Source organism: Camarhynchus parvulus, chromosome 27 (genome assembly GCF_901933205.1).
Source record: "Camarhynchus parvulus chromosome 27, STF_HiC, whole genome shotgun sequence".
NCBI lineage: Eukaryota > Metazoa > Chordata > Aves > Passeriformes > Thraupidae > Camarhynchus > Camarhynchus parvulus.
This window is the reverse complement of record NC_044597.1, coordinates 4,232,561-4,253,952: the sequence shown is the minus strand read 5'-3', so window position 1 is coordinate 4,253,952 and position 21,392 is coordinate 4,232,561. Positions and strand designations below refer to the sequence as shown.

At 43.4% G+C, this 21,392-nt stretch overlaps 1 protein-coding gene across 1 annotated transcript in view; it reads right to left on the bottom strand.

Moving 5' to 3' along the window:
• Positions 1–21,392, bottom strand: part of MAP3K3 (mitogen-activated protein kinase kinase kinase 3) — a 32,047-nt gene that overhangs the window by 9,163 nt on the left and 1,492 nt on the right. Inside the window, 13 exon segments of the mRNA XM_030966150.1 lie at positions 884–1,032; positions 2,963–3,154; positions 3,970–4,062; positions 4,294–4,361; positions 4,755–4,816; positions 5,617–5,750; positions 9,351–9,471; positions 10,691–10,804; positions 11,417–11,516; positions 14,476–14,516; positions 15,767–15,837; positions 15,840–15,855; positions 16,273–16,394. Coding sequence (XP_030822010.1) covers positions 884–1,032; positions 2,963–3,154; positions 3,970–4,062; positions 4,294–4,361; positions 4,755–4,816; positions 5,617–5,750; positions 9,351–9,471; positions 10,691–10,804; positions 11,417–11,516; positions 14,476–14,516; positions 15,767–15,837; positions 15,840–15,855; positions 16,273–16,394 — 1,283 coding nt within the window.

The window sequence follows — 21,392 nt, the reverse complement described above, 5'->3', positions numbered from 1 at the left end:
GCAAGAACCTGGGTGCTGTAGGCACACATGGAACCAGTGGAAGCTGCTTAATCAGACCAAAAAATAGTATAAGATTTGGAGTTTCAGTGCCTTCAAAATATATTTCAGCCTGTTCCTCCTTGGCTCAGAGTTACTGTCTGATTTACAACACAGACATAGTAGAACTTCCCAATTCAGGACATATCTTGGCACCAATATCCCACATAAAATCAGAATAATTAAATCTTCATGGATCAGTTATTCTAGCTCAAAGTGAATTTGTTCAATATTGGGAAACTGGTACACTGTTAAAACACTAGCAAAGACCCAAAAGCCATTCCAGCTGCATCCCCTGTGCAGGAAGTTGAGTGCTGTCCCCTAATTTCAAGGTGCCCATCCCATCTCCACTGTCTCCAGTGTTGTCACATCACTGTTCTTCATTAATTTACACCCCACAGCTCCATTTGTTTTTAAGGACACAGAGAATTCAGAAGTGAAAATTGGTAATTAATGCACTTGATACAGGGTGTACCATATAAACCCAGAAGTGGGTTTTGCATGTGCAAGCAGCTTTTTTTTTGTTCAAAAAGGAAAAAAAACCCTACTCTTGCTGGATTTAGTTTCATTCACATCCATGTCTAACCAGGAACACAGGGCAGTCTAGTATTCTTCAAGCAACCTGGCAAAAACCCAAAAAGCTGAGCAAGGAGAGCCAAGAATGAAGCAAGAAAATGGATTTTAGTTTCAAGCTGAAGTTAATAACACAGAAAAGTAATTTTTAAATGACTCCTATTCTTCTCCACATGACTCGAAACCTTAGTACGAACTAAATAAGATGCCAGCTTTCAAGGACAGACAGAGAGAGACATTGCACAGGGGTCTGAGGAGCTGAGATGAGGATTACCTTGCTTGTTTCAGGGCTCTCTGGATCAAACTGGACCTGCTTGGCTGCCAGCTCTCTGCCCGTGTCCACGTCGTAGCACAGGTACACGCGGCCGAAGGCGCCCTGGCCCAGCAGCTTCCCTCGGCGCCAGTTCATGGGAGCACTTGGAGCTAAAAGAGAACAGCAGTCACTTCTCCTTTCATTACACTATTTAAAAACAAAGGTGGGCTTTTCAAGGACCAATCTCCATCATGCAGGGACTGAAGCAGGTGTTCTGTAGGTGAATAAACATGAGGTGCTCTCCCAGGGTAAGGAGTCAGTGGTAGAGCTCTGAACAGAATCCAACCGTCCAGACTCTCAAGGATCTGCTGACTGATGTCCCATTAAAATGACACCACAAAACATTCTGCAAATGTGTTTTACAGACCAGTCATTCAATGGGGTTGGTGAAATTTCATTCCACCAGCAGGTGGATCATACAACATCATTACTTTAAGAGATGATGCAGCAACTAAAGAGCAGCTTCCAACTCTTGATCTGAAGTTATCACATGCATCAGATGAAGAAGAGCTGGATAAGCCTTGCTAAATCAATCCCAGCCAGCTGGGAATGACTTAAGCTTCTGGGACAACTTGAGGGACATTATTCTGAGTTTCTTTGCCAAGCTAGTTTGGGGTTAACCTCTGTGGGAAGGATTTTACTGCAAGGCTCTCTCTAACCATAAAGATTAGAAGTCATAATTACCTACTAGACATGGATAAAGTAGGGACTGTGTTAGCACAGTGTGGGTACCTTCTTTACCTGCTGAACAGTTAATAAAAATACCCATGAGACCCAGGTGGAGCAGCATCTCCAACACCCCAGCAGGAAGTTCCATCCTCAGGGCACTGGGAGCCCTCACATTCATAAGCAGCAGTCTCCTGACCCAGAGATTAATACCTGAGCCCAGTTTTTCAGACTGCCCTTAATCCCAAAGCATATTGCTCAAAGACCAGTGCTTTAGCTCCAACTTTGAAAGCAACACTACCAGACTCCTGCAGTTCAATGCATCCAATTATGTTGGATCTAACAAGAAACTCTAAAAACAAAGACAAGAACCAGCCATCTGAACAGTGTGAAAATACAGAAGAGCTGAGAGATTTGCTTTGACATGTCTAATTTAATCAGATTTACTGCCAGGCAGTATTTTAGTGTGTTCCTTCCTCTTCATTTTGATCCTTAAATTACTGTATGGGACATACAAAGTTCTTCAATAATGACTTATGTGCTACTTATTTTTTATTTTTATAATAGAAAGCTGTCCAACAAAACAGCTCAAGGATGCCAATAATATAGAAGTAAATCCTTCTACTAAGGAGCAAATAAAATACATACAGAATAACTGTAACCCAAAAGCCTGACTGAAAATGTTAACATAGCAAGAAAATAAACAAGCTTGTCTGCCTGTTTTAAGAACCCTGTAGATCATCTAGATCAAGCAGATTTTTACTTCTTAGCTGAATTTGCAATGCTTTCTAAAGGAAAAAAGAAGAAATCTCGAGAAGAAAAACACTTGTCTTTGTGACAAGCCTCAAAGCACAGTCAGGGCACGAATGTGATGGTGTTCACAGGGGTCTGAGGATGAGGGAAGAGATGAGGATCTGACTCCATGTTTCAGAAGGCTTGATTTATTATTTTATGATATATATTATATTAAAACTATACTAAAAGAATAGAAGAAAGGATTTAATCAGAAGGCTAGCTAAGAATAGAAAAAGAAAGAATGAATAACAAAGGCTTGTGGCTTGGACAGAGAGTCTGAGCCAGCTGACTGTGATTGGCCATTAATTAGAAACAACTCTATGAGACCAATCACAGATCCACCTGTTGCACTCCACAGCAGCAGATAACCATTGTTTACATTTTGTTTCTGAAGCCTCTCAGCTTCTCAGGAGAAAAAAGGATTTTTTCTCCTAAGGATAAGGATCCTAAGGAAAGGATTTTTCAGAAAATATCATGGCTACACACGAGGTGCTTGGAATGGCTTTTTAGCCAGGTTGTGGCACTGCACTGGGTCTGGAGTCCCCGGGAGCCCTCCCTGTCCCCAGGAGCCCAGCCTACACTTGGTGGCAATGTTCCTCTCCTGCACTCCCAGCGCGTTCTCGCTGTCGGCGCTGCGCAGGCGGCCCCGCGGCTCCAGGTACTGCAGGGCCAGGCCCAGGTTCTCCCCGTTGGTGCTCAGCGAGCGGCTCGAGGGCACCAGGGTGAAGAGATTCCCTTGGTGACGTCGGATCCGGGGAAACGTCCTCCGGCCTGGGGAGAAGGAACATCTTGAAATAAACGCTTGCAAGTGGGAGGTAATGGCTGGGGGTTGAGCAGCGGGGAGAAGGGAGAGAAATCCCAAGTTCTGCTCTGTTCCCATGGAGCGGAATCTGCTGCCAAACTGACGAGATGCAAAAATATAACAGCTCAGGGCTGGTGCTGCCTGAGTTCTGTACAGCCCTGGATCATTCCCAAAGCAGAAGGCAGAGAACACTCTGTAATGCCCTCAGTGCTGTAAGATCTAAACTTACCTTCCAAAGGAGAAATCTGGTTTAAAGGCTCTGAGCACAAACTCTTAACAACTACATACAAAATGACTTTCTAGATAACGTGCCTGGACTTGCAAATAAATATCATAAATAAAGATCATGCCAACTTGCACCTCATGAAATTTGGAGAGATTATTTTGCATAAAGCCATCTGATTGAGCAGAGATGTAATTCTTTAAGTCCCTGCTATATTTAAAAGACCCAGAAGCAAGTCTGCAATGCAAATTAGCAAAGTATAACGAATCTCTGTGGTAGGAAAGTACTTATATAGGGCCAAGTCTAACAGTTATGTCCACAATTCCCTACTCAGCCTGGATAACACCAGAAAGGACAAAGAATTACAAAGTAAACAAAGAATTACAAACAACAACCATTGGTCTCCATGAAAATGTGGCATCATGCAGCATGAATCTCAGCACTAATTGCAAGGACCAGGGCACTTCCAGGCTCTCCAAATAGGAGTTACCCTCGTGTAGACATTGCCACTGCCTCACTTCTTTTCCCCAGCCTGGGATGGGAGCTGTGGGACCAACTCACCATCGCTGTAGTCCTTGTGCTGCATGGAGACGTTGTAGCGCCGAGGGTAGGTGCCACCTTTGCCTGCCTTGTCATAGATCTGATTCTCACGGTCTGCCAGGAGAAGCAAAGACAAAAGTGAGGCTCCTTCAAAAAACATTAACTTCTAATAACAGAATTTTCCTGTAACAGCAGGTTTTTAGGAAGGGGCAATAAATAATTTCATAGCTTTTCCATCACTGTGTCCCCACTTCTTCTATTTATACAATCCCAGCAAGCAGGGAGGGCGGCCAGCCAAGAGCAGAAAGTGTCTGGGTCAAATAATCTTTGGTAGCAAAGACATACCTGAGAACTCCTGTCTGTTGTCAGGAAAGCTCTGTGCCCTTGACATCCGTGACTTCCGAAAAGAAGGGCTAATAGAGAAAGAAGGCAAGAGTAGGTTTTGCTGTTGTTTGGGGTATTATTTTTTTGTTGTTTTATTTTCTAAATGAACAAGTAGAGCCTTGTCTAAAAGAGATTTAAATACCCTGCAGCCAGATGTTCTCAGAGGGGTGGCTCCACACAGGTTGCTTGCTTCAGAACTTTGTATTTATAACTTAAAGCTACTGAAGCACCAGTTTGCTGGTCTGCGGTTGTGCCAGAAAATAACACAGCCTTAAGACATAGTTAGTGCTCTTGTTAAAGCTCTTGTTTCCCTCCAAGAAAATGTATGTGATAGAAAAGAGGATTTTATGTAAGTACCACTGGCATTTCCACCTGAGCACCCACGTTCTCACCAGTTTGTACATTTGTACCTGGCTGCTCACCTGTCCAAGGACTGGCAGCTTCCTGACACTGAGTTTTCAGCACTGCTTAGAGGGTCCAGCATCTGCAACACAGAAGAAACCACACAGCAACATGAGTGCAGTCCACAGCCCAGGAGAGGCTGTGACAGAGGAGCAGAGCCCATGACTGCTTGCCTGCAGGATGTTCAGCTGAAGAAGGGAGTCTAAGCCTATTTAAATGTATAATTTTCCTTTATCTCCCACAGAAATTAGGTTCATATAAAATTTGAGGCACTGCTTTAGTTGTTGAAGGACTCTGCTGTGAAAAATGCAAGCTTTAGTAGCCTTGTGCTGCATTTTGATCCCAACTGGCTCCAGGAACAGTCTCTGCTGGTGCTGCTGCCTCCACCTGCAAGTCGCCCTTTGGCCTCACTTCCCACTTTTCTGAATGGAGAGCAGAGTTTCAAAAGCAAGAGGGTCACACAAACCTGGTAATAGGAAACCTTGTCACATGTGTGACAGCACCAAAACTGCTCAGTCAGAGGTGGAGGGGCAATGCCCAGAGCAGGGAACTACTTCTGGCAGCCCAACAAAGGCTTTGAACTTACACAGCTACAATCTGAAGCTGTTAAAATGCACAAAGCAGCATTTTCATAAACCCAGAATGATTTGGGTTGGAAAGGACTTTAAGGGTCATCCAATTCCACCTCCTACCATGGGCAGGGACACCTTCCACTACATCAGGTTGCTCTAAGGACACTTCCAGGGATGGGGCAGCCACAACTTTCTGGACAACGCGTGCCTCACCACTTAACGGTGTTGATGCAACCAGAGCCAGTGAATATTTGGGAGAGGAAAGGAGGGCCCAGGTGCCAGCAGAAGCCCTTGGCAGGTGGGTACTCACGCACTGCTCGCTGGTCTCGGGGATGAACTCGCCCTCGCTGTGGATGCTGGTGTAGGAGCCCTGGCGGGCGATGCGCTGCTGCCGCTCGGGGACGTAGCCGGGCGGGGGCGAGCTGCGGCCCGTGTTCTGGGAGCCTGTGACAGGGACACACTCACACTGCTGCTGGGACACTGCTGCGGCAGGCATCCCACCACAGCACACCCCTATTCACCCACAGTAACTGCAGAGCGAACCCCACAGTGTGGACAGACACAAGACTAGGGAAACCAAACTGTCTGATGTGCACCATCCCTACCAAAACACACCTCTATCCCCCGACAGTAACTGCAGAGTGAACCCTACAGTGGGGACAGACGTGGAACCTCTGAAACCAAACTGTCTGATGTGCACCATCCCCACCACAGCACAGCTCTATCCCCCGACAGTAACTGCAGAGTGAACCCCACAGTCTGGACAGACATGGAACCAAGGAAACCAAACTGTCTGATGTGCACCATCCCCATTGCCTCCACACCAAACCTCTATCTACCACAATAACTGCAGAGTAACCCACAGTCTGGACAGACATGGGACCAAGGAAACCAAACTGTCTGATGTGCACCTGTACTGATGTTTTAGATGCTATGTGATTATTGCTGAAGCTCCTGACAAAGCAGTCACCTATTTCTAATTTCTTCTGCTCAACCTTCTGAGCAAAATTCCAGTTTAATCATCTGTTAGTGGCACTACCTAAAGAGTCACTCTTGTGCTACCTACTGAGAGAAACTTCACTCTTAGGGTTTATTTTTTCCTTGCAGATCTCAAAGAAGATGAAACTAGATACAGGAAGAAAAAAACCCCTTTTTGCAGTGACCTATCCACCTGCAGCTGCCACCAATTCCCACTGTGAGCTCCAGGAACTGCTGTGGTCCAGGCCAATCTGCTCAAGGTCACACATGAAGCCAGAGGCAGCAGGTGGAGATCAGCTCTCAAGCTGTGCTCCTTACAACACTGTCTTTAATTAACTGTGTGTACTCAGGTGCTAGGAAAGATGGGTAAAGATCAGCAAATATTCTCCCAAGGAAAATATTTTCTACAGAAGTTGTAATAAAGAGCGAAGGCGAAGAGCTGGGAGAAGTAGACTGAAAAGCAGAGCACACACCTTTCAGGGGGCTGCAGAAGGAAAATGAACAATGCTGGCATGGCTTAGGGTGCAAGGGGGATGAACTACATGAAAAAAAAGGGATTAAGAAAATCATAGGATCATTAAGGTTGGAGAAGACCTCCAAGATTGTCAAGTCCACAGTGTATTGCCCAGAGCTACCACCTGATGTCCCAAGCAGCTCCCAGGGCTGATGAGCCCTCTGGAGGGGTGGGATAACCCCGGCAGTGCGTGGGCTGCCCCAGCCCTGGAGCACTTTCACTCCTTCCGAGACAGATGCCACGGCCAGAGCGAGCCCGGCCCGCTGGCACTGGCCCAGGGGCTGCTGGGGAAAGGCCCCATCCCTGGGCAGGAAAAGGAAGTCGGCACTAAATCCATGTATATCAAAGGAAGTGAGTGGAAAAAACACAAGCCCTGCCAGAATGCTTAGTAACTTTTTTTTTTTTTTTAAATAAAAGTTATCACTACTTCCAAAGCTCTGAACTGGTGACAAGAGGCTGGGGCTGTTTGGAGCTCAGGATTCACACAGGTCCCTCTCCTGCCTGCAAAAAGCTTTAGTTGAACACTGCTATGGACTTTAATTGCATGACATGGTAAGAATTGGAGAGTCTCTCTGCCTGAAACACCAGCAAACAGGGCACCTTCCTCTTCCAAACCAAAGACAAGAAAAGAGAAGGAAGAAGAAATTGATGCAAGACCGAGCTATTGCCAAATTACCAGCAGACCTCTGACACAACTGGAACTCTTCTGGACCTCTCATAATGTAACAGCCTGGTATTCTGACACATTCAGAAAATAAAAGCAAAGGCTTCTTGACTGATGAATGGCAAGTCATTCAGAAAGCATCCATAAGCTGGGATTGGAGGAAAGAGTGTCTAACTGAGATACAGAAGGGGCCCCTTATCACTGCACAGTTCACCCATGACAGATACTTGCTACAGTCTGTTGGCTTTGGCACCATTACCTGGATACCTCAGAATGTCAGTAAAGAAAAATATGTATATAGAGATATTTTAAATGAAATAATTTTGGCATTCAATTTGTCTGTTATAGAAGAAACGTGGTGTTCAGACATGCATGGATACCACTTCTCAGGACCAAGGAATGTTGCTCTTTTTATGCATATTAACCTCAAACTAGGAAGGATAGTAAAAGTCTTTTTGTCCCCGTTTCAGTCACGTACTTCACAAGTTTTCAGTATTTTGTTTGTTTGCTGCTTCATAAAAGCAAATTGTACAGAAGGGGATCAGCAAACTCTGCACAGGATACAAGCAGGTTTGTTAGACAAGTTCTACACTGAGAACTACTGCTCTGGTTCACAAGTCCTTCCCTCTGAGCTCACTCTCCCAGTTACCTTTGCTCAGAACAGGGAGGATCCAACTCTGGTTTGGGTCCCCCAGTATGGAGACTGTTGTGGTTTAAGCTGATTTATTATTTGATACTTTGCACTGCAAATACTGATCTAAAATAGTGCAATAATTCTGCCTCAATTTCACAGAGTTCATGAAACTGAAGCACTCCTTTGCTACAGGGAAGAACTTGCAAACAAAACAACTCTGACACTCCCAGCTCCTGGTACTGCCCTGTGTGACTTGCATCACTTGTCCTCAGGCATTAGCTGTGACAAGCCCCAAAATAGCTGTTGTAACAAACAGAGTCATCCTCTGCTTCTGTTTCCAGCAGAATTTACCTTCTTTCTGAAGCAGAAATATGCAGAGCAGCATTTCAGCTCTGGCCTTCACATCCTCACCTTCCTCCTGCACCTTCACTGCTCACTGAGCTTCACACCAAGGAGTCAAACCCTAAACCACAGACTTTTCTGGGGTTTTTTTGGCCCATAAATACTTGAAGGTGTTTGACATGTTTTAGTTTTTCATATAAAGGTTAACAGCTTTGAGAATCCTTCAAGAACAGATTTGAATTGCGCTGCATGGTTAGAGTAGGTTGTAACATAGAAATTGGGAGAAATCAGACAAATCTGCCAGAGATGGAAGTCATAAAAACTACAGAATTCTTACATGAACCTTTGCCCCAAACAGGAGTTCACTGGGCTAACAGAAACCCAAGGAAATGAGATAAAGGTACATATTACTCTGATTTTTTTGATTATCTTTTGTGCACCTCTGATTTTGTCTTGTGCTGATAACTCTAGAAGTGAAAGTTGAGGCAACTCAGAATGTAGGACACTAGCTGGATATCCACTACTAATTCCTACCAAAATGCTTGATTACAGGAGTCAGGAGAGATTTCAAAGCCCGACATAAAAAAAAAATCAAATCTAGGTTACATGAGCTGAAATTGCCAATCTAAATAAAAAGCTTAATAGACTCACATCAGCTTTCCAAATTTCTAACCACAATGGCTCTGGCTTTGGGACATCCCCTTTAGCAGCTCCTCAGCTGTTCCACAACTTAGCAAGGAACTTTGAAACATTCTACTGTAAACATATTAAGAGCTTTTGAAAATGAACTGCCTTGTCCTAGAATAACCTTTCAATTTCTCATGGCTCTCCTAAATGCTATACCATAAACACTAGTGTCCAAAAGCTACATTTCAACAAACAAAAACACGTAGAAGTGGCAAAAATACTCACTGACAGACAGATGCCTGCTTCTGGGTTCTGGCTGCTGGTAGGGTGTGCTCACATCCCCTACAGATTGGGAAGTTTTAATCCTGACTTGCTTGGGCAGTCCAGAGTGGGGTGAAGAACTGGTCTGTTGGGTAAAATGGAAAGAATAAAACAAAATAAAGTGAGATGAAGCAGCTCAAGCAGTCTGGCCACAGTTTAAAAAAAAATTATGCTTTGTACCAAGAAAGTGCTGAGTGACAGTTCTAGAGCCTGAAATCTGATTAATCCAGAAAACACAAACAAAAAGACAGCAAAAGAGCCAGGTTTACAATTAGGGTGTAAAACAGGAATCAGAGAACTAGAACAAGTGCAGCTCAACCCAAGTGCATGATTTGCAGTGCCTGACACCACCAGGTACCTGAGGGGTTCCTGTCACCCCCTGAGACCAGAACACAGAAGCACCTCCCATTTCCATCAACCACCTTTGCCAGCAGAGATAAATTTTGAATCTTGCACTGTTTCAGAAGTAATCTGACTCCCCACAGCCTTTAAAAAGTAAATTCATAACTCAAACTAAGTAAAAATAAATTCTGGAGAGGTTAATAGTACCAACAGTCAGGAGATGCCAAGATGAATTTATTCATTCTTTCCCTGAACTTACATAGATATTATCTAATTAAAGATCATTTTTCTACAGAGCTCTCATCTCATTCAAAGCAGGAAGAGGAGTGAGACACATGAAACCTCCCCCAAGCCACTGAGATTCTGTGTCAAAGCAGGGGCTCAATACCTGCAGACACTTTCAATTTTAACCCTGACCCAACACACCTAGCTTTACAAGAAGGTGCAATATTCCCCTCCTCTTGAGTTACAAAATTTATCTTATTTGAAAAGAACATAACCAAAGACACCTCAAGGAAATAAATTCTGACTTCCAAAAATTATTTGAACATGACAAGCGAAGAAGGTGCAACAACTCAAATATTTTAATTCAATATTAAATTACTGGATGGTTGCACATTTAATGAGTGCATACACTTGAAAGGAGTAAGGAAAGAGTCTGATTTAAGTCACATAAACTCCACCATGGGCAGGTCCATGGGAGCTGGATGAAGGTGCTAATGAGGTCACCCTGCTTTAAAAACTGCAATGTTTTAGCCCCCAAACAGCTGCTGAAGTCAGGGAAAAAATCCAACACAAAGAGACACCTATAGCTGAGCCTATGCAAAGAGGATAAACACATGCATTTGTGCCTGGGAAAAGTGATTTTATAATCCCTGTCACACTCAGTTAATGCTGCCATCATGCTTTAGGGTCTTAGGGGTAAACCTCTTGATTTTGCAGTCCCAGAAGTTGTTACCCACATGGTTTCTGTCCTGGGACAGCAACAGTATCCTCAGGCTTTTCACATTTGAGCTCCTGTCCAAGAGATCCACAGCTTTATCCAGGTCATCTTGGTTTTTCAAAGGAATAGAGAGCTGCAAAATAAAGAGCATGGAAGAAAATCATTAGAAAAGACAGAAAAGAAAAACTCTACTTCTACAATGGGTTGTTTAAATACAATGGGTATTTAAACAAACATTAGAAAAACACCAGACTCTAAAACAGGATTCTGATTGCTCAGTTATTCCACAGATTTTCACTCCAATGCTGTCTTACTTTTTAATGAGGTTTTCCTCCCATGTCAGAGAAATGGCTGACCCTAATGCAAATTCCTCTAAAGCCACAAAAGTGTGAATTGCTACCTGGATTTGCTGTCTGCAAAGAACAGAGACTTGTCAGCCCCTGACTCTCTGATGAGAAAATGGTATCAGAATACTTAAGTATCCAGAACTATGATCAAGTGAAAATTTGGTTTTATGTAGAAATAGAGTGTCCTAAGCAACACAGAACAAGGGAAACAAGATGCTGATGTTTGTACAACACACACACATCAGTGAGACGCTTTATCAGGATCAGCACATTTGCCTTTTGGATCAGGGATTCAACGATGGTTTGTATTAAAGAAAGACCCAAAAATTAAATTTCTGGGTAGGGAATTTGTGCTGGGGAAAGGAAGTGTCACGCAGAGAGCACTGAGAGCTCAGTACCTCGTTGTTCATGTAGTGGAGGTCCAGGGGCTGCCCAAAGGCTGTTTTCACTTTCTGCTGCACGTCTTCGTAGCGCACGGGACGGACAAACGGAATAATCCTGGGAGGAAAGAGAGCCACTGCCTCACTCCAGAGATTCACAATGATAGTGCAATCAAATCACATGGCTGAACCATTAAAAACACATCTGAATGGTCTCCTTTCATCCACAAGCAAGTAGGGAACCTTTCAAATTTAAATTTATTTGTATTATTTCAATAAGGAATTATTGATCTCTGGCCCATTTCCCTACAGTTTGTCAAAATGCAATATTCAGCTGGAGATTTCAAATAGAATCCCTTTGTCCCTGGGCAGAAAAGAATCCTTTTTTGAATAAACGCCTTTCACATAACAGGATACAAATGCCCTGTGCACCTTGGCTTAAAAAATACCACCTGCTCTGGCACAGATGAGGTTCTGCCACAAAGAGCTGGATTGTGAGCACCAATTAACAAACTTGTCACGAGGCAGAAATAACAGGATACAACAAGGTCTCCCCCGAGCCTACTCTTCTCCAGGCTAAACAATCCAAGATCCTCTTCACACACAAACTATTAAAATATCTGGTTATACTTTTTGTCCTCAGTTGGAAGATTAGTGTTCTTTCCAAAGCAATTTCTGCTAGTTAACTTTCAGAAAAAAATATCTTTTGCAACGAAAAAACTTTCAGGTTTTTTATATTTATCTTCCTCCTATTTCTTTTGCTACATCAGCGCACTACAAATGATCAAGGGACTGTTTGGACTTCCAAGTCACAGAGTGGACCACGGAAACTCAAGACCTGTTCTTGCCCAACTGAGACTCTGAATTTTCTCACAGGAGTTTGTGGGGAAAGCGGGGGAGAGGGGCTTTGTGTAGGGGCCACAGAGCAGCTGTGGCTGCCAATGGATCCCTGGCAGTGTCCCAGGCCAGGCTGGATGGGGTTTGGAGTGACCTGGGACAGTGGAAGGTGTCCCTGCCCATGGCAGGGGTGGCACTGGGTCTTTGAGGTCCCTTCCAACCCAAACCATCCTGGGATTCTGTGGCTCTGGGATGAACCTGTGCTTTGGAGAGAAGGTTTAGTTTCCCAGTCATCCATCCACACAGCCTCATCAGCCCTGGGTATCCTTTTAAGAGATGCAGCTTTTGTTTGAAATAACCCTTGTGTTCCTCAGCCCCTTCCCATGAAGGGTTATCTTGCTACCAGACCTACAACATTCAGCAGTTTGGAAATAATTGTCCTTGTTAAAAAGCTGCCCACAATAACATTTTCTACATATTCCTAAGAAACCCATACATGAAATCACAGTGCTCTGGCACCACACAAATGCAATGTGGCTCTCAGTCCCTTATAAAGGCTCCCATTCTACACTCAATGCTTTCAAAAGCAGAGCTGTTCTCAGGTGCCACAAATTTTATTAGTTTAAAAACTCTGTGCACTCCTCTAACACAAAATCCTGGACTGCAGGGTTTAAGGAGCCCATTCCTGCCTGACCACCTTAAATATTTGTGGTTAGATCTGGCAGCTCCTGTGAAACCAAGCACACACACTGACATTCTGGTGCAAGCTCCCTGTCTGGAACTGCACACTGTGCTGGGAGCAGGGAATTCGGGCGAGCACAACTGCATAATTAGACTGACACACAATCAACCTTTTCATTTTAGGAAAAAAAAAAAAAAAAAACAAACCAGGAGAAAACCCTTCTGCCCCCTGGAATGCACCCAGCAGACAGGCAAGATGATAAGCCTGTGGTGACAGGAGCGTTCCCCTGTCCTGACACAGTGTGACAAGGAACTGTGACATTTCCCACTGTGGCTCTGTTGTCCCCACAAAGCCCCTGACACAGAATAGTGCTGAGCAGACCTGGCTGACAAAGGAAGAAGCAAATCCCAGTGATGATTACCTGTAAAATTTCTCCCACAGCACAAGAAGTCACTGAGAGAATTCATCACATAGGATTTCAGTGAAAGAAACAGTTCAAGTTTGGGGGAAGAGTAGAAATTATTCTCCACAGCCTGCTTTGCCAACAAAGAACACTTCTGCTTCCCTAACAGAAATCCCAAAATCTGACAAAGGAGGAGCTTCAACAACCTGGCCAATAACCTCTGCTAGAACAGGCTGTGAGGATCACTACAGACAACTTGTTCTCCTGTGCCATGGACATTAAATTTGCATTTTATCACGAAATTGTGAACTACTTCATGTTGGAAGTACTGTCTGGCCTGGGAGAAACCATCTCTCAAGATGGCTGTGAGGATGGCACATACATTCATGCTTACAACCCAATTAATATCTTCCAAAATAAGAACACTATAGCCCAGCACCATGTTTTCCCTCAGTGAGAGCAGACCCAGAGACCACAGACAAGCCTGGAGCCCTCCTGAGTTCACACAGCCACGGGTCATTAAATGTTTCAAGAGTTCCTCTTGAATTGATGGCAAATAAGAGGCTTTTGGGGACCTACTTTGAAATAGTTCAGCAATTTTATCCATTGGAAACAATGCTGTAAAAACTGAAACCGCTATTTCAGTTATTTCTGTTTTTTTTGGTAAAAGAATGTCTCTAAAAACCAAATATCAGAGGAAATAACAAAGAAGGTCTTACACCAATGAGAAAAAAATCTCCCCTTATTGTATCAATTGCTCAATCACAGCAGGGCAATGATAGTGACAGGGCATCAGGAAGTGAGAAACTAGAAAAGAATGATGCTGATTTGATCAGCTTCGTTTGGTTTCAGTTAAATGAAAAAATGGGAACATATCTGAAACAAGACTTTCAGGCTGAATTTTTTTCAGGCTGGACAGCTTTTAAAAATTCTGCAGTTCACTTACAAATAAATGTTATGGAAATAAATCAGTGTTTTATGACACACTGATCTCTAAAAATAACCAAGTTGTGTGTGAGCTGTTTGCTATTGCCTTCACTGTGTGATTTCCATTCAGGAAAAAGGAAAGCAAAGCCAACAAAATATTTAAGCTAAATTACTGATGACTAAATCATTCTCCCAAGCAAAGAATCAAAGCAGTGAAGGCCAACTTACCGTCTCTCCCCATTATGTTCAAACTTTATCCTGACATCATTCTGCAGGAGAAAGAACAAAAGGTGAGCTCACAATCAAACTCTGGCACACACAACAGCACACAAATGCACCATATTATGATTTTAGTTTTTTAACTTTCTCCGTGGAAGCTGAAGCAGACTGGGGAAACAAGTGGCTGATACATGAACCCAGCACGTGAGGAATGGAGAAACTGCTGAAGGAGAAAGAGAAGAAAAGGGGTAAAAACTAAGCTGTAATTTTTGCAACCTAACACTTAAACAGAGGACATTGAAATAAACTTTGAAAAAAATTAATCTATCTTTAACACTGCATGGGAAAAATCTGAAATTCAGTCCTAACTGCTTATTAATCTGAAGGCAATTTTCTTTAAGCATCCTCAAAGCATGCATGGCAGGAAACAGAGAGGGAATGTATTACATTTTTTATTCCTACTCCTATTTTTGAATTTTTATTCCTGTTTATTATTCTTTATTCTTAAGACATGGAATAAATCACTGCTTTTTCAAAAATGCAGCCCCTGAAACTCAGAGCTACAAACAGGCTGATTCTGTGTTACCTTTTAAAGGTCTAAGGTTTCAGCAAAGGGATCATCACGACCATCTGATAGTTAAAAGCACTGACTGTGCAACCTGTGCAGTCACTGTAAACTCAGAAGATGCTGGGTGGCATGCAACAGTCAACAAGCTGAACTTTCAACTCTGGACATTGAAGTTCAAAACCCAATTTAGGTCAGAAAGATAAAAATAAAAGGGAAAAAATCTACTCTGATAAGACTCCATCATTTCTGCTGCACAATTTATGTGATTGGAATAGATTAAGCCATCTGTGAAAGCCTCAGACAATAGGCAATCATACATCTAGGAACTTCAAAAAAAACGTGGCCAGGAAATGCTCTTTAGCTGGAGGAAGTTTCTGGCAGGCCCAGTGGTCAAGAATGCAGTTCAAAAGGACCCACGGAGTCCCTGGGAGCACACGGAATTCCTGCAGAGCTGGACCAGGGAAAATGACCTTCCCAATCCCAGCCACGACCAGCTGCAGGTGGTCACTCACACATAACCTTAAAGAGTGGTTTTTAGATGTGGGAAGAGAAACAACTTAGTCTAGAATTACTCCAAAATGAAAAAAAGAAATCTAGAGAACTCATTTGAATTGATCAGTAAAGAAACAATGCAGCTAACAGCACAGGAATAATATGAAGTCACTGCACACAACTTGAAGACATATTCCTAATTTATAATTGCTAATATGGAAATGAAGTCAGTTTTCTTACCGGGATTTTTTTTTCTTCCACTGCAGAGGCACACTGGTTCATTATTGCAGGGCTGCCCAAGAGGGGGGACTGCTGGCATTGTGTTTTTTCTTTAAAAAAGAATAAAATCACTTAAAAAAATGGAAATATGACTGTGAAATCAGAAAGTCACTTGCTAAATTTTTTAGCTGGGCAGACCAAACCCCATAAAAAATACATATGGGGAGAATGCAGTATACATACATGTATAATGTAATATATACTAAATATTTTATTAAACTACATAAATGTATAGCATATATAATACATACAGTTGATATGATATTCATTAGTCTTATGTAAAAATATAAAATATATAAAAGCTACCATATTTGCCACAGCCTGAGCAGGATCAAGGAGCTACTTCCCATCTGATGCTTTGGCTGTTGGAAGCACAAGGACAGAGCCAAGGATCTGATCTCCTCTGTCCACCTGCTCTGTCCCTTCAGTGCCAGGTCACCAGTTCGGGCATTCACAAACAATTTTACCTGTCTGTTGGAGTGAGCAGTGTCCTTATTCTTCATGGTGTCATACCCGGGCAGGCGGTGCCGCCTGCCCATCTGGAGTGCCACCAGGTCCTTCATGATGGACTTCAAGGCCTCTTGTTCATCTGTGATGCAAAAGAATTTTAGGAGTAAGTTGTCTGAGTGAGCACCAACCATGACATTTCTGCAGCTCTGACACTTCTACACTGGTTTTCTGCTGGCTCACAGAACAACAATCCTTTTTAGGATCTTTGCAAATACACTGTGATTTAATTTAGTCATAAAAAAGCCCAAAATTAACTGAATATCATGACATAATAGACAGATAAATGTTAAGTCACTTGTCCAATATCATAGAAGGATCTGGGCAGAGTATGGGTGAGAATGAATATCCCCAGCCCCTAATTCTGTTCAAAAGTCTTCCCAACAAGCAGCAAAACCTGGACAGATTTGCTAGACTATCACAGGTCATTTAGGAAGGGCAAGCTGACATGCTTCTGCCAAGGAAAACCTGGGAAAAGTCTGTTCTTTCCCATTTTATGTCCTGTTAACTCTGAATTCTTGCCTGCTGGTGGAACAAACCACGGCCAGTAGAAAGAGAAATGAAAATCTGGACAAAGATTCCTCTTGGAGTATCTGTGAACACAAATCCACTTGCACTGATTGCCCCAACACGTTCCTCTCTTCCCTCAGAGCAAGCTGATGGAATAAAATTCAAACCATTTTATGAGATTTCAAGATCTGCTGAACAGGTTCAAGTTGTCCAGCACTAGGAACACTGTCTGCTGGCAAAGTAAAATGCAGCAGGTTCAATTCAAGGCTTCTTGCCTTGCAGCAATATAAAGACACACATTGATTTTTTTCTTCTATGTTCCACTGACTAAGAATTACTTTCTGAAGATTCCTGATGTAATAAATTTAAAGTATTCTCTCCCACTGCCTGTTTGTTTTGAGAAGTGGTACTTAGCAGAACTTTGTGCTTAGAGAAAAAAACAAAGATGTAAAAAGAGAGAAATGCACAATAGCTGTGATGGATGGTAGATGAAGGTCTGAAAGCTATGGAAATGAATCCTTTCCTTAAGCAAGGGTAAGGACCTTAAATTCTTGATATTGCAAAAGGTAAAGGAAGCTACCAAGTGAAGTTCTGTCCAAAATGGGACTGCACTGGGCACTTGGCTGCCAGGCACTAACAAAGCAGCACCTCATGCTGGCACTGCTCCTGGCACACTCCTGCCCTCTGCATTGCCTGCCTGCTGTCTCACATATCAAGACTCAAAAAGGTTTTAGGGATAAAGTGTCGTTTCCTTGGCAAATAATACACTCAGTTAAATCCTTCCTGATATTAAGGCATTACTTAGGCATGGAATTTGAAGCAATGACCTGATCAGCTCTGGACATGCCCAGGAGAAGCTGCCCTTTCTAAAAGAGTTTGGGAAGAGCTGAACCCTAGATTTGAAAGAAAAGTTTTGGGGTTTTTTTTTGATAATTGGGATTTTTGGAAGTGATGTGAGCCAGATGAGGTTATCACAGTTCCTCCTTTTTTCCCCTCGCTCTGCCACTTTGAGAACTTTGAATTGAAATGAGCATTTCTGAAGCTGATTTGTAAATAGCCAAAACTTAATTTTAAGAATCCACCATGGCTACACATCCATCCCTGATTCATGGCACTGGTTTGATAGGTAAATCACTTGCATTTGGAAGAGCTGTCCTGGGAACAGCTGCTGAACATCAAAGGATGGACTGGCTCACACTGGTACTTCTCTGTAAAAGGGACTCAGTGGGATGATTTGTTTCTGCAATTTTGTGTCGTGCATTTGTTCACGAGTCTCTCCAAAGCAGTCAGCTTATGTTTTATGCAGAAGACTGGCTTCATAATTAATCAATGTCTGAATAACAAACTAGATTTTCGCAATGCTTAAAGATGACAGATGTGGGACACATACGGCTTGTAAAGCACGCAGGGAGCAGATCCTGCTGAAAGTTAAAAGCAGAATGAGAAAAATACACCTCTTTGTAAGGAGGAAACAGCTGAAGTCCCAGTCAGAACAGAACAGTCACACTAGGATTATCTTTGCTAAAACAAATAGTTTCTGCCCTGGTCTGTTTTAGCTTTCACAGGATCCCAAAATGGTTTGGGTTGGAAGGGACCTCAAAGCCCATCCAGTGCCACCCCTGCCATGGCAGGGACACCTTCCACTGTCCCAGGCTGCTCCAACCCCATCCAGCCTGGCCTTGGACACTGCCAGGGATCCAGGGGCCTCCTCACCCTCACAGGGAGGAACTTCTTCCCAACATCCCATCCATCCCTGCCCTCTGGCAGTGGGAATCTGTTCCCTGTGTCCTGTCCACTTGCAAAGCCTCTCTCCATCTTTCTTGCAGGCTCTCCTCAGGCACTGGAAGGTGAATCCTAACTTGGTCCTGAGAGCACCCAACATCTGAGATACATCCACTGTGTTTCTACAATGTTCTACCAGAAACATCAAACCTAGACCAGATCATGAAAGGGAAGGAAAAGAATTTCCCAATGCATCTGCAGAAGGTGTTAATTACAGAAAAAAAAATCTTAAAAAAGGAATGCAGAGCAGAGAATATGAAAAAATCCAAATCAAAGCCCAGCAAATCTCTGCTGTCCAAGACAAGCCAAATGAGACAATAACCACATTGTGGCAGTGGAGAAGGGAGAGCACTCCTTGACATTCCAACTGCATGTAAAAGAAGCAAGTGGTGTAAGTAACACAACCAAAGCAAGAGGCTGCTTTTTGAGAAGCACATCAGCCAAAGGAAATAAGTGCTGGGATCTATCTCAGCACTAAGTAACCCCTTGTGGGATGAAAATGTGAAGAAACAGCTGTGAATGAAGCTAAAGTTCCAGGTAGGCAATGGCACAACTTTTTCCTTTTTTTTTTTCTTAAGTTTCCAACTTTACAGTTGAACATTTAACCTTTTACCTTTACTGGAGTGTCTCCAATTTACTGGTATTCTTTCCTTTTGATGGTATTAAGAACAGCCTTGGAGTCACCTGGCAGACAAAGGCTGAAACCGTGCGCAACAAAATACTACAACCTATGGCCTGGAACACCCCTGATGCTCCTACCACCCAAAACACTCAGGGAAGAGCTGGGATACAACTTTTCCACTACAGTGCAGTTTGGGTTTGGCCAGATACCAGGAGGACGAAGAAGAGCTTGTCTTGGCAGAGTTCCTTTGGGCAAGAAGCAAACGAGCTATGAAAGCAGTTTATAGCTGAGGGCTGATGACAAGAAATCAAGTCCATCAAAGAATAGGTCTGAGAATAAGAATTCTCCTCTAAACACTATCATCACTGGAAAACAAAGATCAGTGGCTGGCTACAGGTGTTCTACCCCAAGTTCCAGGCTGTGTGGAGTCAGCAGTCATTCACTTGTGGCACAGAGGACACATCCAGCCAACTGTGTGTTCTCTATTACAGATTGCAGCTTGGCTATGAAGTGAATTTATTTATTAGCAATTTGTGAATTGACACCACAAACTCTGAAGGGCAGCATCTGGCAAACGCTGGAGCTCAATGCTCTCAGGAATAGGGTGGGGATTGTTGGGGTGTCCTGAGTAGGACCAGGAGCTGGACTCCACCATCCCTGGGGGTCCCTCCCAACTCGGGATATTCTACAAACCCCAGTCAGTGCCCTACAAGGTCTGTATCTCACTCACTGCAGTCATTCTAACACCAAAATATTACTTATCTTCATAAAATGGGAACAGTTAATGTTCTAACAAAGGGGATGGAACAACTTCAGGTGAGTTTGAATCTTATCATACATTTTTTAGTAGTCTTACACAGAGCTATTGGTTCCCTACTACCAAACCATACATCCTCTAACTCATCCCTATGTTGATGAGGTAGGATATGACAGAGTATTTATCTCTTAAAAGGATAAAATAAAGTCAAATACTGATCTGGGCTTGCACAGGGAAAAAGTGTATGTGGTGACAACAGCACTGTGATGGATTTAATGCTGAGAAGCGTGAATATTCTTTAGTTCCATCCCAAGAGAGGATTTCCATAGACTGACTTGGAGAAGCACATGGAGCAGCCTTACATTAACTGCACAATGCAGAAGCTGCTACAAATGAAAATGAAGCAATTTTTGGAGCACTGAGAGACCCTGTTTTGCCTGGTCTCCAGTAGGTCTGGGAAACACAGTTCTGCTTTGTGCGGGAAAGATGTTGTCCAGGAAATGCTTTTCATGTTTTAAAAACTACACTCAAGGATTTTTATAACTTCGATAAAAGCAAACTGCTGCTCACAGAGAAAGTTGTTCCCCTCCACAAAGCATTTACTTCAACCAATCCCTGGTTTGTTACACAGGTCTGAACAAGTGGGAAATGGAAACAGTTTAGAAAAAGAAAAAAAAAAATCACAAAGTTAGAACAGCAGAAGTATTTGCATATGTCTGTGAACCCCCCGAGGCCAGGATCATGTTTTAGATGGTGTCATGGTGGGACACACGATGCTATATTGTGGAAAAGAGAAAGAAGTGAACACATCTGTGTGTTTATCTACCACCACAACAGCAAAGCTGGTTTAGGTGAGTCATTGGTAGATCTGGGGGCAATGAGGAAATTTTAGACAAATTGTGTCTATGCCAGAGGTCTCCAAAAAGCAGAAAGAGTTGAAAAGAGTTTCGAGTCCTTTGCTGTGGGCAGTTTTAGTGGTACCACAATGCTGCTGAGTGCAAGCTTTAGGAAGTCACTAACAACCTGGTTTGTAGAGCGAGAGGAAAAATCAGAGATCTCTATGAGGCTTATCCTTGCAGGATATATTCAGGGTCCCAGTTCTCATCCACAAGTTAAAGGAAAGGACTGGGATTTGGGATTTGAGCCGGTGCTGACCTGCAGGCTCAGCCCCGCTCCCTCCGCGCTGTCACCGGGTGCGTGTGAGCCAAGGGAAGGAAGTGACACAGGCAGGAAAAGCCAGCGGAGGGGAAGGCTGCAGGGAGCAGGGCCTGCTCCCCAAAGGCAGCCCCGCTCCCCCTGCCCACCTCGGGCTGCAGCTCCCTGCTCTCCAGCCTGCCAAGGAGGGAAATAAACCTCAGGGACTGTCCCGGATCCGCTCAGGTGAGCCCCGGCTGCACCGCTGAGCTCTG